The following is a 12,686-nucleotide window of genomic DNA, read 5'->3' on the forward strand; positions in this document are numbered from 1 at the left end:
CCACCGGAAGTACACAGAATCCCCTCCACGGTTGCTTTAAAATTGGAAGCTAAAACATTCTTTATAAACAAGTTTTACCTTAATTAGCTCTGGATCATCTGTTCTATGGCTATGAACTTACAACCTGCACCGAGTGTTACTCTTTCTTTAATCTATCATTTGCTCCCCGTTCAACACGCCTTGTACCACTTATTGTTTTACTTTTTATTGACCCTATGTTGTAAATGTTTGATGTATTATTCTTAAGTGATGCCCGTACTGTAACTTATTACCTTCATTTTCTCCTATTGTAAAGCGCTCTGATATCCTTCATGGATCATGGGCGCGCTATATAAAACTTTATTAATAAAATCTACCAGGAGACCACAATATGTACACAATAAAATAGAAAGCAAAATTACCACTGCCTGTCAATCTGAGTCCCAGTCCAATGCAGGGAGCACTCCACTAGAAAGTAGTAAGAGAGCGAATGCGGGACTAAGAGAGCGAATGCGGGACCAAGGAACGAATGTAAGATGCAAATTACGATTTTTGGGATGCCTGACTGTGCCAGCATTAGTTTTAAAAAATGGATTTGAACACAATGGTTTATTTCGCTTGTCTCGTACGTACAGGTTGTTGCACCAATGCCAGATAGTCTGCTGGAACGGAGTAAGGTACCAAGGAACAGCTCATTGGAAGATCTCAAGGAGTATGCAGGCAGATGAAGGGATGCCTTCTAGCATGGGGCGTCAGTTAATAAGGGAAGATCAATGTGTAAGAGGTGCAAGTTGTGAGAGCTAAAGCTCGTAAAGAGTGCGCTGTTAGGCAGCGCTCTCCTTGTAACGCAGCAGAGTGTCGGTATTACCTTTTTCCGTGGCTGAACTGAAGGCTCCGGCTCCCCATGTGTTAATAACCAGAGGCAAAGTTGCTGAAGCTGTGCTGCAGGCGGCCGCGACAATGCAGACGAGACCCTGAAACCAAAGCATCCCGGAGACTTCAGTGCGTGCAGCTTACAGATGCAGCAGCCGCGTGAGCTTTAGGCTTCACGTGACACTTCAGTCCGGAAGACAGGCGCGAGCGAGTCATAGACACAAAAGAAGGTCCAGCCCAACAGCCGCCAGCACTGAAAGAAGGAAGCGCCACCAGTGCTCTAAGTGGCAGAAAATGTTTGCTGAACCAACAAGTTGAGATTACGAGTAGGAGTTGGGATACTGCGACGAGTCGTCACGGGTACTTATACTTGAGGGCTGAGTAATGGCGCGCGGCGAGCAGAGCAGCAACGTGTTTACTCGTGCGTTATCTAATACATACTCTGTTCGCCAAAGAAATGATTGATAACACAGAAGCGTGATAGTAAAACTGGTCTACTTAACTGGCCAAAAAACAGACTGCATATTGAGATATTTTGTGGGTAAAAATAGTGATCACATGTTATCAGGTGTGTTGGTCCAATTCAATTAACCAAGGCTACAACGCTCAAAATGCACTTATATGCAAATTAAAAATCCAAGCATAACAAGGTGATAAATATCTTGGTGACAAGGAGGCCTTTGTTCATCTTAAAAGTAAGGCACCTGCGGTAGAGATCTGTACTTGTCAACCTGTTGGCTTTCAAACGAGGGCGAGGCTAGATGTTGGAAGTTATTGATTCCATTAAAATGAAAGGAGAATAAAAATGCTTTTGGAGGGTGAGCTATGTTTGCAAACATGATAATATAGTCTGTGGCGCAATGGGGCTTGTCACGAGGGCGACTATCTTTCAAAAGAATGAAAAGCACCAAATGAAGGCAAGCATTATTTATTTGTATGGAGCATGTTTTTGTGCCTAATATTCCGGTTACCAGATCATATATACATTCTTACCAACCTTGTTGATTTATCTGATAAGCTGCCTATGGTAAACGATTCTGATTGCTACTGATTTCCCCCCCAGAAGTCCTAAACGTATATTTTGTATTAGTTTCAGTGGAAGTAGGGTGACCAACTGGCATGGGTGCAAATTCAGGATGGTAAGTTTAAAAATTCAGGACAAAGGGTCAAAATTCCGGACAAAAGGTACGTTTTACAGACACATCAGAGGAAGTTGCGCAATAGTATAAAAGTAAGTATATAGACAACCATTTAAGTACAATTCAAAATAAGTTTATATTGGGTTGAGACAACCGTGCACTTCACGTTTTTTCGGTATGCGCGCAGCTTTGAGCAACTGTGCAGGTCTTTTTGAGGTATTTCATGTGATAATAATCTATTTATATGGTTACTGCACTGGGTTGTCCAGAGTTGGATATTTAGTTTACAATTCATGGTCCTGAGCAGGCATGTTACGTGAGAGAAGTGGTCAGGAAGATCTGATTGGAAAGACTTTGTTACTAGCATCTCATATCTGAGTGCCATTGTGAGATGTAACGCATAGGTGAACTAAAGGGAGGACTACTGTGATGAACCCATTATAGGGAACGCATTATGGGTGTTTCAGCAAGTGGAGTTTAAAATATGGACTCTGACTTTGCTTATGGGGGCTTTCGCAGAGAGTTGCACTAGCTAATGGAAGTCACAAAGCTGCTTTTCCCTGCAGCTTTCTTCTTCTTCCTATTAATTAAATTAATATTGCGCACAGCTACCCTAGACAGGCTTTCTCGGCGCCGGTAGTGAGACTACGGCAACTGAATAACCAGATAACTCATCACTGAGAAAAGAGCCAGGTCTTAAGATCTCGCCGGAACCTAAGATAACACGGTTCCTGCTTCCTAGACCAGGGAAGAGAATTCCATAATCTAGGGCCGAGGAATGCAAAGGAACGGCCACCCATTCTAGATAGTCTACAACCAGGTGTAAAGAAGGCACAGTAGATGCACTATTACATAGTTTATTTTTGACGCCTTCCCTATTGCTACAAACACAATATACATCTCAAGCACAGCTCATGGCACTATTAGGCTCCCCCTAAAACCTTACAACAAAAACAAAACATGCACACACTTACAATTACTAGTGTAACATTCAAGTAGCAGTTGGATGTCACTCAAAATGTCATATGCATGATGTATAGATCCCACACATAAGCACACAGCAAATACAGAATAGTAATACATAGTAAGGGAGTAGCCAGAACATTTAAATACCTCTCACTTTGAACTAAAACTCTTACGGCACCAAGAAAGCAAAGTAAGTCATCGCAACCCTCCCCAGAAGAGCTCTGTTGCCCAAGGATCTAGCCATTCATCCTTCCATCAAACCCCTGACATCCACCATTTCAGATTAACATTCTGTCATCTGTTAATTCTTTCATCCATCATTCAGTCTTTCACCATTCATTCTGTCCTTCCATCTGTGTGCCCATCCATATCCAAACCTTTTCAACCATTTGCAAACCTTTCCATCATCTAGTCTTCCATCCATGATTTCACTCATCCATCTCTCCATCACTGATCCATGCATCCACCCTTTCACCCAATCCATCCTTTCAATCATCCACACACTCACGCATCCATCCAACCATTTACCTTTTCACCCAAACCATCCTTTAACTCATCTATCCACTCTTCCACCCATGCATCCATTCACTCATCCATCCATTCATTCACCCTTTCACATATCAATTCATGAATCCATCCATTTCTCTCATCCATCCACCCATTCACTCGCCCATCATCCACCCTTTCACTCTTCAATTCATCCTTTTACTGATCCATTCACCCTTTTACCCATCCATCTACCCTTCCACCCATACATCCATCTATTTACACTTGTCCATCCTTCCAATAACGCATCCGTCCATTCTTTCTCTCATTATTCACCCTTTCACTCGTTCATTCTTTCTCCCATTATTCACCCTTTCACTCATCCATTCATCATTTTACTAATCCATCCAGCCATGTACCCATTCCTTCACTTATTCACATTTTCACATTAATTATGAGCTGAGCCTTTGTCTACTGAGTTGCATACAGAAGAGGCCCATAAAGAACTTCATCCTCGCTGTAGTTCTTAAAGCAAGGGGTGGGGTGGGGGAGGGTTCACTATGCCCCTGCCCATAGGAAATCTGAAAACTTGGAAGTCATGAGTCATGCATGATGCACAGTGCCAGGACGTGAGCTGACACTGACATGGTGTTCTTTCCAGGGCTTTAAGTGGGATGAAAAACTGGGGGTTTCTCCAAGGGGTATGTCTGATGGAATTAAGGGTGTGCCTTAAAACACCTCAGCTAAATATATGTGCTGAGCATATTGTGCCGACCGGACTGATTTTTTGCTGTTTCTATCATTGCACCCAGTAACAGACCTACAACTAGCCATGACTATTGGCTTTGTCAATGGATGTTAGTTGCATAAAATAAATGAAAAAGTAGAAACTATGGCTTCGTTTTATATAATAATAAAAATACTTCAGCTCTGAAATTATGAGACTGTGTAAGAATTATAACCTCTTGTTTTTAACTTTGTACATTTGTTTTGTACGTTTCTTCCATCTAACCCTAACAGAATGCCCGGTCCTAGACCGAGGCAGAAGGAAGCCCACCACTAAGAGAATTAAGAATTTTGTGCATGTCTTCAGTAAGCTCAGTTTTTAAGCGCCTCATTGGATGACGGTAATTAACATATCCAGAACTTCCAATGGCCATTGTGGCTACAGCTTAAATACCATTTTTGTAATTGCTTAAAAGCTCTAGGGTTTAGTGAAGTTGATACTACCTATTTAAACAAAAATAAGTAATTTTATTTCCTGCCCGCGGATTTCAAATAATGTCTCTTTTTGTTAGAATTCAGTATTACAGGAACACGAGCTTACAAGAGGGTCAGTGGAGAAAAGCGCAGTCGTAGAACATGTTCTGTGTGCATTCATGGCAGTCTAATAAATCATTGATCATAAAGTCTGATTTGCCGGTGTTCTGTTGCTCAGTTTTATCCTTGCGTTGTATGCAAAGGGTATAATACCACTCTACCCGGATGTGGCTTCTTAGACAGCCACATCTTCCTAAACATTATTGATTTGATTCTTTCATATAGTCACAAGTCCACAGCCTGATTGAAGTTTTTCTTGACTACTCTTCTGATGCTCTGGGGAACCAACTGAAATGAGAGGTGCTTAATAGAGGTTCAGGGTGGGAAGTATGCTTTAGCAGCCAAGACTGGCCCATTGTCATTCTGTATGTGGCAATCAGCCGCAAACAGAAAGACAATGGGCGGGGTGGGGCTGCTCTTGTGCTCCGAGGATGAGTGCGGGCGCCCCCATCAGGGAGCTGAGGCCTCTAGCAGGGGAAAAGCTCATCTCCCTGCAGGGCCCAGAATTACGGAAAAAAGACGTCCTCCGTAAAAGGGATCCTCGCGGACAACGGGCGTGGTTGTCCGCGAGGTCAAACTTACGGACAGTCCGTGAAATTATGGATGGTTGGTCACCCTATGTGGAATACAATACAACCAGCAAACATTATAGTCTTAGCAGTTCATCTGTGGCTATTGTTACAAACTGAGCAGCATAAGATTTCCCGCCTAAGGATACAACATAAAACCATATTAGTAAAGAGATACTAATCCCCTCTTTACGTTCAAAGGGAACAACTAGAGCCACATGATATTGGCTCGCCTGGTTGTCTGCTGTCACAACCTGGTGGACTACACCGGCACTGAGTTCATCCGGATGACATCTGACAGTAGTCATACTGGCTCCTGTGTCTCTCTGAACCTCCACCTTCTTCACATTGATGTTGACCCATTGCCCATACTTCTTCATATTGTCAGAAATGTGAGCCTTTGGCACAATCTCATCTCTCACCTAGAGACTCTAGGGCCACCTCTGCAATCCTCCAGTATTAACTGGAGCAACCTCCTTCTCCAACACTACATTGGCCATTCCCAGGGCAGGTCCACCAGTAGGGTGCATCTTCCTGCAGTTGCACATGGGATCATGGTAACACTCAGAAGTATTATCCTGGCTGTTCTCAAATGGAATTGATCACTTATTAATTAATAAGGTACACCAGTGTTAGTCTATGGGAGGCCAGCCTTGCCACAGTGACAAACAACTTGGGGGGGTTTCACTGCCAGGACATATAGAACATGGAATATACACACCCTACTTTTTAAAACCATGCACCCTGCCCTATGATCATTAAGGGCCTACCTTCGGGATGAATAATACATATTAAAAACAAAGGTTTATGTCTGGCAAAAGGCTTATTTTGCCAAGTCAAAATGGCAGTTTTAAAACCACACACACGCTGCATTGACAGGCCTGCAACATGTTTTACACTGCTTCTTTAGTGGGTTCCATAATGAGTACCGCAGCCCACTAGTAACATTCAATTTGCAGGCACTGAGTACACTTAGTGCAATATACTAGGGGCTTATAGATAAATTAAATGTGCCAAATAGGTGAATGTCAGTTTTACCATGTTTGGAAGGGAGAGCAAAAGTACTTTCCCACTGGTTAGCAGGAGTAAAGTGTGCATTGCCCTAAAGCCAAGAAAAACGGGGTGAGCAAAAATAGGTAAGTGATGGCAGAAATCTGGGGTAATACTTCACAAATTATTTCCATTCATTTTCAACATGCCTTTATTGAGAGTTCAATTTTAGATTGATGTTATATTAGGGTACAGAGCTTTTATATAGCACATCTTCCACCATTTTCAACTGCACTATGCCGCTTTTGTAGTTGGTGAGCCTGAAAACTAAATGACCCTGAAGGACAATGAGAGTATGGCAGATTAGTCCATGCCAGCCACAGTGCTTGCGGGTGTGAGCTGAGGGTAAATCTAATACTGTTCATCCCCAAGAAGTGCTAATTTTCTGGCATTTCCCACCATCCAGTGACAAACCTATTAGGTGGCCTGACCACCGGTAGGCAAGCAAAACCTTTACATATACATAATGGTAGTAACGGCTTTATTGTTGTGCCTTTAACATGCATTTGTTTTGGGCCATATGAAATTGTACGAAATATTGAGGAAACAGCAAGCACAAATGGCAGGAAAAGGAACATTGAAATCTGATGGCGAGAATAATCCTGTATAAACATAAGCAGAGTTCTGCCCTGAAATCTATTCTACCCAAAATTATGTTTCATACATACAGCAAAGTGGTTGTCGGCGTTGAGAAAGTCTAATGACAGGATACAATATGGATTGCAGAGGTAAATAGAAAGTACTTCACTAAACAACTGACAAACATTAGGGTATCCATATGTGTCTGAATTCACTCAAATATTGTACCTAAGATTAATAAAATGTATTTTAAATTGAGTGTAACAGCCTTTCTAAGTGTATGTTGCTGCCAACTCCTGTTAAATGACTCCTAACATCTCAATATGCAACAATGTTATGCATAAACATTACCACTTGGAACACTTAATCGTTAAACAAATTGCCACTTTTTTATAGGAATTATATTATATTTTGAAACAAACATTTGAATATACGAATAGCACTAAACAATTACATTAACGAGCAAAACAGGTGCCACAAGTTATTAACAGCAAAATAGGATAGCGAATCAGTTTATGTGGCCAAATGTTCACTCTAATGTTATTTTTTTTAAATAATTTCATGTTGATATTGAACGCTTTTGTCATTCTCTGCTTTACTTTCCTTAGCATTGAAAAAACACGGGATCCCAAAGCAAAACTGATTTCCTTTTTCCCACATAATGCAATAAAGTCCTGATGTATTAATCACGACACAAAGTTTGTTAGATTTAATTATTTATTACACACCTTCCCCTTCTTCTTTTCTGCTACGACCTTAAGATACATGTGTTTCGTTTGCTATATCATTTGCTTATGCCTTAGTTTGCTGGTGGGTGACTAGTTTACAGTTAAGCGAGGTGTTGGGTAAGACTGGGTGAGCAACGCGCTCATTGTTGTTGAATACAAGGCAGGTCGCTGCATCTGCTTTATAAGTGCGCTTAAAATCAAGCACAAAGGCTTTTGAGGCACGTTGTAAGGTAATATATATATATATATATATATTCACTGAAAAAACCATAGGTTATAGACCATATATAGTTAGGAATTAGCATTTACAAAACCTTGAAAATTCACTGAAAAAACCATAGGTTATAGACCATATATAGTTAGGAATTAGCATTTAAAAAACCTTATTTTACTCACACAAAACCATTGAAATTCCATATATAGTTAGTTGCACTAACTATATATCGCGCACCCGCAATCCACTGCTGATCATGTCACATATTACATCATTCATGACATGGTCAGTGACATCACTGATGACATCACTGATGACATCTCAAATGACATCACTGATGACATCACTGATGACAACATCCAGTGACTGTACTTTTCTGTAAAGTTAAAATATGTCTTGAGTGGATGTATAAGTGTCTGGATGAAGGATTTAGTAGGTGCATGACTGACTGTATGAGTGAGTGATTAAATGTGTCTCACTGAATGCATGGGTTAGTGACTAAACTGTCTTAATTTGTGCATCATTATGTCTGTTGTTCTGTAAACTGCTGCATGTGTTGATCATTAGCTATACGAGAGGCTATATGTGTTATTAATTGGTTGCCCAAGTATTTCTATGGGAGATTGAGTTTGTGTGGGGGTGGCTGGAAGGTGTGTGACTCTATGCATAGATGTGTGAGCAGTTTATTCACTAGGTGTATGAGTTCAAGAGTGCATGTGGAAACAGCTACATGGGCAGTTGACTGTGTGCATGAGTGTATTGATGAGTGAATGGATATCTCAATGCTACATGTCATAGTAAGTACATATGTAAAACACAGTACATGTGAGAGTTGGCATATATAAATAACTGTGCATGAGAGCCACTGAATGAGTGAGTGGTTGTATCGATCATTGTGAACTTGTATCAGGGATTGTATAAGAGAGTAAATATGTGTTAGTATATGTTTCAATAAGTAAGGTGTGTTTAACTGTATAGTTGAAGAAATGGAGGTGAGATTGTTTCTTTGCATGACTGACTGGGTGTGTGAGTAACTCCATGGATAAGTGGCAGTGTGTGAGTGTCTGTTTACACTGAGTGTATCTAAGGTTATATTAGAGTCTGAAGAGGTTTATCGTATTAGCACAAGAATGATGTCAAATGAGATGTCATCAGTGATGTCATTTGAGATGTCATCAGTGATGTCATCAGTGATGTCACTGACCATGTCATGAATGATGTAATATGTGACATGATCAGCAGTGGATTGCGGGTGCGCGATATATAGTTAGTGCAACTAACTATATATGGAATTTCAATGGTTTTGTGTGAGTAAAATAAGGTTTTTTAAATGCTAATTCCTAACTATATATGGTCTATAACCTATGGTTTTTTCAGTGAATTTTCAAGGTTTTGTAAATGCTAATTCCTAACTATATATGGTCTATAACCTATGGTTTTTTCAGTGAATTTCAATGGTTTTTTAATAGCAAATATCATAAGCTGTCGAATGTCAAGTACGTGGTAAGTAAAAACATTTTTGTGTTTATGCACACTGATCTGCTTTGAATGCTGCCCCCCACCCCTCATTTCTATTAGGAGTACTCTCTCTTTGCAGATAGTGAAGGGTAGTTAACGCAGCCCTTTGCCCCCTTTGTAATACGTCGTGCCTGCTTCTCTCTCCATTTGATTGATTGTTCTCTTTGGTTCATTCTCTATTTACAAACAAGCACAGAGTCGCAATACTCTGTTTAGTCTTTGCAGATAGCGAAAAATCGTGTAAAAAAACAAAAGGAATCGAGCAAAATCAGTAGGCCACTAATGGGATCTCTTTTTGACCTCGCTAAAATAGAAACATTAGGAACAACCTGTTGAAAATAGCAATGCGTATGTACATAAGCGGCGTTCATTTGTGTTCACAGTACCCCTTGTTGATTTTTTCAATCGAGCATTGAATTGTTCGAAGTTAATTCTCTTAAGGATCTTCTCTACCTGCAAACGAGGAAGAATAGGAATATTCTCTCTCCCTTTGCAGATAGTGAAGGGTAGGTAACGCAAGCCTTTAACACGTCGTACCTATTTCATTCCTCATTGATTGATTGATTGTCCGAACATTGACTGTTTGGGAATTAGTTCTTTTTGGAGGTATTCCCTGTTTGCAAATAAACGTAGGAAAATCTTTGCAAGTAGTGAAAGGGTACGTAATGCGGACCTTTCTCCCCCGTTGTAATCTGTCATGCCTATCTACTCCCCACTGATTGATGCACCTTTTTCACCCGGACCATTTACTAGAGATACGTCATCTGGCCCGACCAGAGAGCACCCCTAGTGAAAAGGACATATGCAATAATAACGAAGTGATCACTGTATCCTGTTAACAGAAACTTTACCATGAAACAACCTGGAAAGAAAAAAATAGGAAAACGAAAATCAGTAGGCCACTGATGAACATGAACTTTTATTAAACAACAAACAAAGAAACGATAACATAACGTAATGATAAAACCTATTAATGTCCTAGAAACAAGAAAACGTTAAAGTATGCCAGTGGTGAGAGACCAGAAAAACAGTCCGAGAAACCAAATCACCCCTCGCTGTCCCAACTCATGCACTCTGAAAGTTCAAAGTTTTGAGGAGTGCTTGTAACATTGTCTGAAGCCTATTTGCAATTGCTTCATCTTCACTATTCTTAAAGTAAGTGGGGGCTGTTGTGATGCGGTGCCACCCTGAACCGCTTGACGGAGGCCCCCGAGGGACGGTGTCATGTCGCGGACTCGGAGGGGGCGCTTGGCTCCGGCCCCCTCCCCAAGTCGTGTTGCCCTGGTGTGGCCTGAGATCGCCCCCGACATAGGTGGCCGGCTCCCGGGGTCAAGCGGAACTTTTTTCCTTTTGGTGACTCTTCCATTCTTCACCTTGTCCCACAATCCGTTTCACCTAAAGACACGCTGTAGTGGGGCACCCCTTTTCCGTTTCATTTGCCATTCAGCCCGCTTTTGCTACACTGTGCCTCTTCCGCTATTCAGCTGTTTACCGCCCGCTCTTTCGACTACAGCGTCTCGCTCACCATGTACTTGAGTTGCTCCCGCTCTTGCGGTGCAGCGATAGGCGGCTGCCACAGGACTCTCAAAATGGCGGCCATCTCTTCAGATTTGGGCGTGGTCCACTAAATGGGCCTGCGACACCTTGGAACTCGGACGCTTGTCTGCTAGAGCTTGGGCTCCATTCTCGAAAGCGTCCCCTCATCCTTGAAGATTCTACAAAAGTCTTGGGGGCCCCCGACTCCCGCAGGCTTCTGGTGGGGAGCGCCTAGCATGATTGCTCGTGGAATGGCCACGACGGAGCTACGAAATGGTGGTGCTCTCATGCTAACGCCAGCTACAGTCTGAAACATCCAGAAACACTGTAGACTACCAATTCGATCAGTTCCGGTAGCGCTCCAACGTGACCCGGTAGAGAAGAACTTGCCCTCCCCTCTTTGACTGATGGTTCTTGTTGCCTGTCCCTTCTGTTGTCATTTAACAGAACTATTTAGCCTGCTGAAAGGGGTTGTGTGCCGTCCGCTGGTTGGTGGAGACATTTTGACTATATTCTGGACCTGCGTTGTCGCGTAATGCGTCATATGACGCGCCGCGTTAGAAAGTTTAATAAATTATGAAACACAATAAACAATCCTTAAAAAATAAAAAAAAATAAAAAATAATCAACAAAAGCAACAGCTAGGTAATACACATATAATTTTATCTCCGCGAAGCGGAGCGCTGTTACAGATATATATCTTGTTTCTGAACGTTAATTTCTCAAAATGCACTGAAGCACATATATTGAGACCTAGCAAAGGCACATCGGGCTACCAGTCCCTACAATTTTTCCAAGTTTCGTGCAAATCCATTCAGCTGTTCGATCCTACCGAGAGACAAGATGGCGGCCGCTACGGACTGTTTGGAATGTTTACAGACACCGGAGAGCCAATCAGCTTCGCTTCGCAAAGCTCCGTAACGCGAAAAGTACGCGAAGCGGTGCGCTGTTACAGATATATACCTTTTTTTGAACGTTAATTTCTCAAAATCCACTGGAGCACATATATTGAGATCTAGCAAAGGCACATCGGGCTACCAGTCCCTACAATTTTGCCAAGTTTCGTGCAAATCCATTCAGCTGTTCGATTATTATTATTTTTATTTTTTTTTGCCCCGCGGGGCCCTTTTAAAACCTCCACATCAAACCTAGGGGGTGAGCGACAATGTACTATGCCCCCTTATGGTCATTTGCCCCTTCGCTTTGGCCTCCTCTTGTCTCTCGATCCTACCGAGAGACAAGATGGCGGCCGCTACGGACTGTTTGGAATGTTGACAGACGCCGGAGAACCAATCAGCTTCGCTTCACAAAGCTCCGTTGCGCGAAAAGTCCGCGAACCAGAGCGCTAACCGGTCCGCTGTTACAGATATATATCTTTTTTTAAACGTTAATTTCTCAAAATCCACTGGAGCACATATATTGAGACCTACAAAAGGCACATCGGGCTACCAGTCCCTACAATTTTGCCAAGTTTCGTGCAAATCCATTCAGCCGTTCGGGCTAAAAGTGAGGCCAACCGCCCTATGGAAATTAACATGGGAAAAACGCGTTTTGGGACCCCCCTTTTTTCTCGGCCCCCCCTTGACGAACCCTGCTGCTCAGAAACAAAATGTGCCATTTTCCTGAAAATTTCAGCCAATTCCGCCAATTCCGTCCACAAACGCCAAAGTTATTAGACATAGAATTTTCAAAAAACCCATAGAGAAAAAATCCTAACTATATATACCTA

At 42.0% G+C, this 12,686-nt stretch overlaps 1 protein-coding gene and 1 long non-coding RNA gene across 2 annotated transcripts in view; one reads left to right on the forward strand and one right to left on the reverse strand.

Annotated features, from left to right (window-relative positions):
• The window catches only part of AGA (aspartylglucosaminidase), a 311,611-nt gene extending 310,514 nt beyond the window's left edge, over nucleotides 1-1,097 (reverse strand). The window contains exon 1 of the mRNA XM_078677092.1: nucleotides 848-1,097. Coding sequence (XP_078533218.1) covers nucleotides 848-968 — 121 coding nt within the window. The 5' untranslated portion in view covers nucleotides 969-1,097. The remainder of the gene's footprint in view (nucleotides 1-847) is intronic.
• LOC144819080 (uncharacterized) overlaps nucleotides 1,084-12,686 on the forward strand; it is a 119,522-nt gene continuing 107,919 nt past the window's right edge. Inside the window, exons 1-2 of the long non-coding RNA XR_013607218.1 lie at nucleotides 1,084-1,212; nucleotides 1,943-1,991. This is a non-coding gene — a long non-coding RNA (uncharacterized LOC144819080). The remainder of the gene's footprint in view (nucleotides 1,213-1,942; nucleotides 1,992-12,686) is intronic.

The sequence above is a fragment of the Lissotriton helveticus genome, chromosome 2_1, assembly GCF_964261635.1.
Source record: "Lissotriton helveticus chromosome 2_1, aLisHel1.1, whole genome shotgun sequence".
NCBI lineage: Eukaryota > Metazoa > Chordata > Amphibia > Caudata > Salamandridae > Lissotriton > Lissotriton helveticus.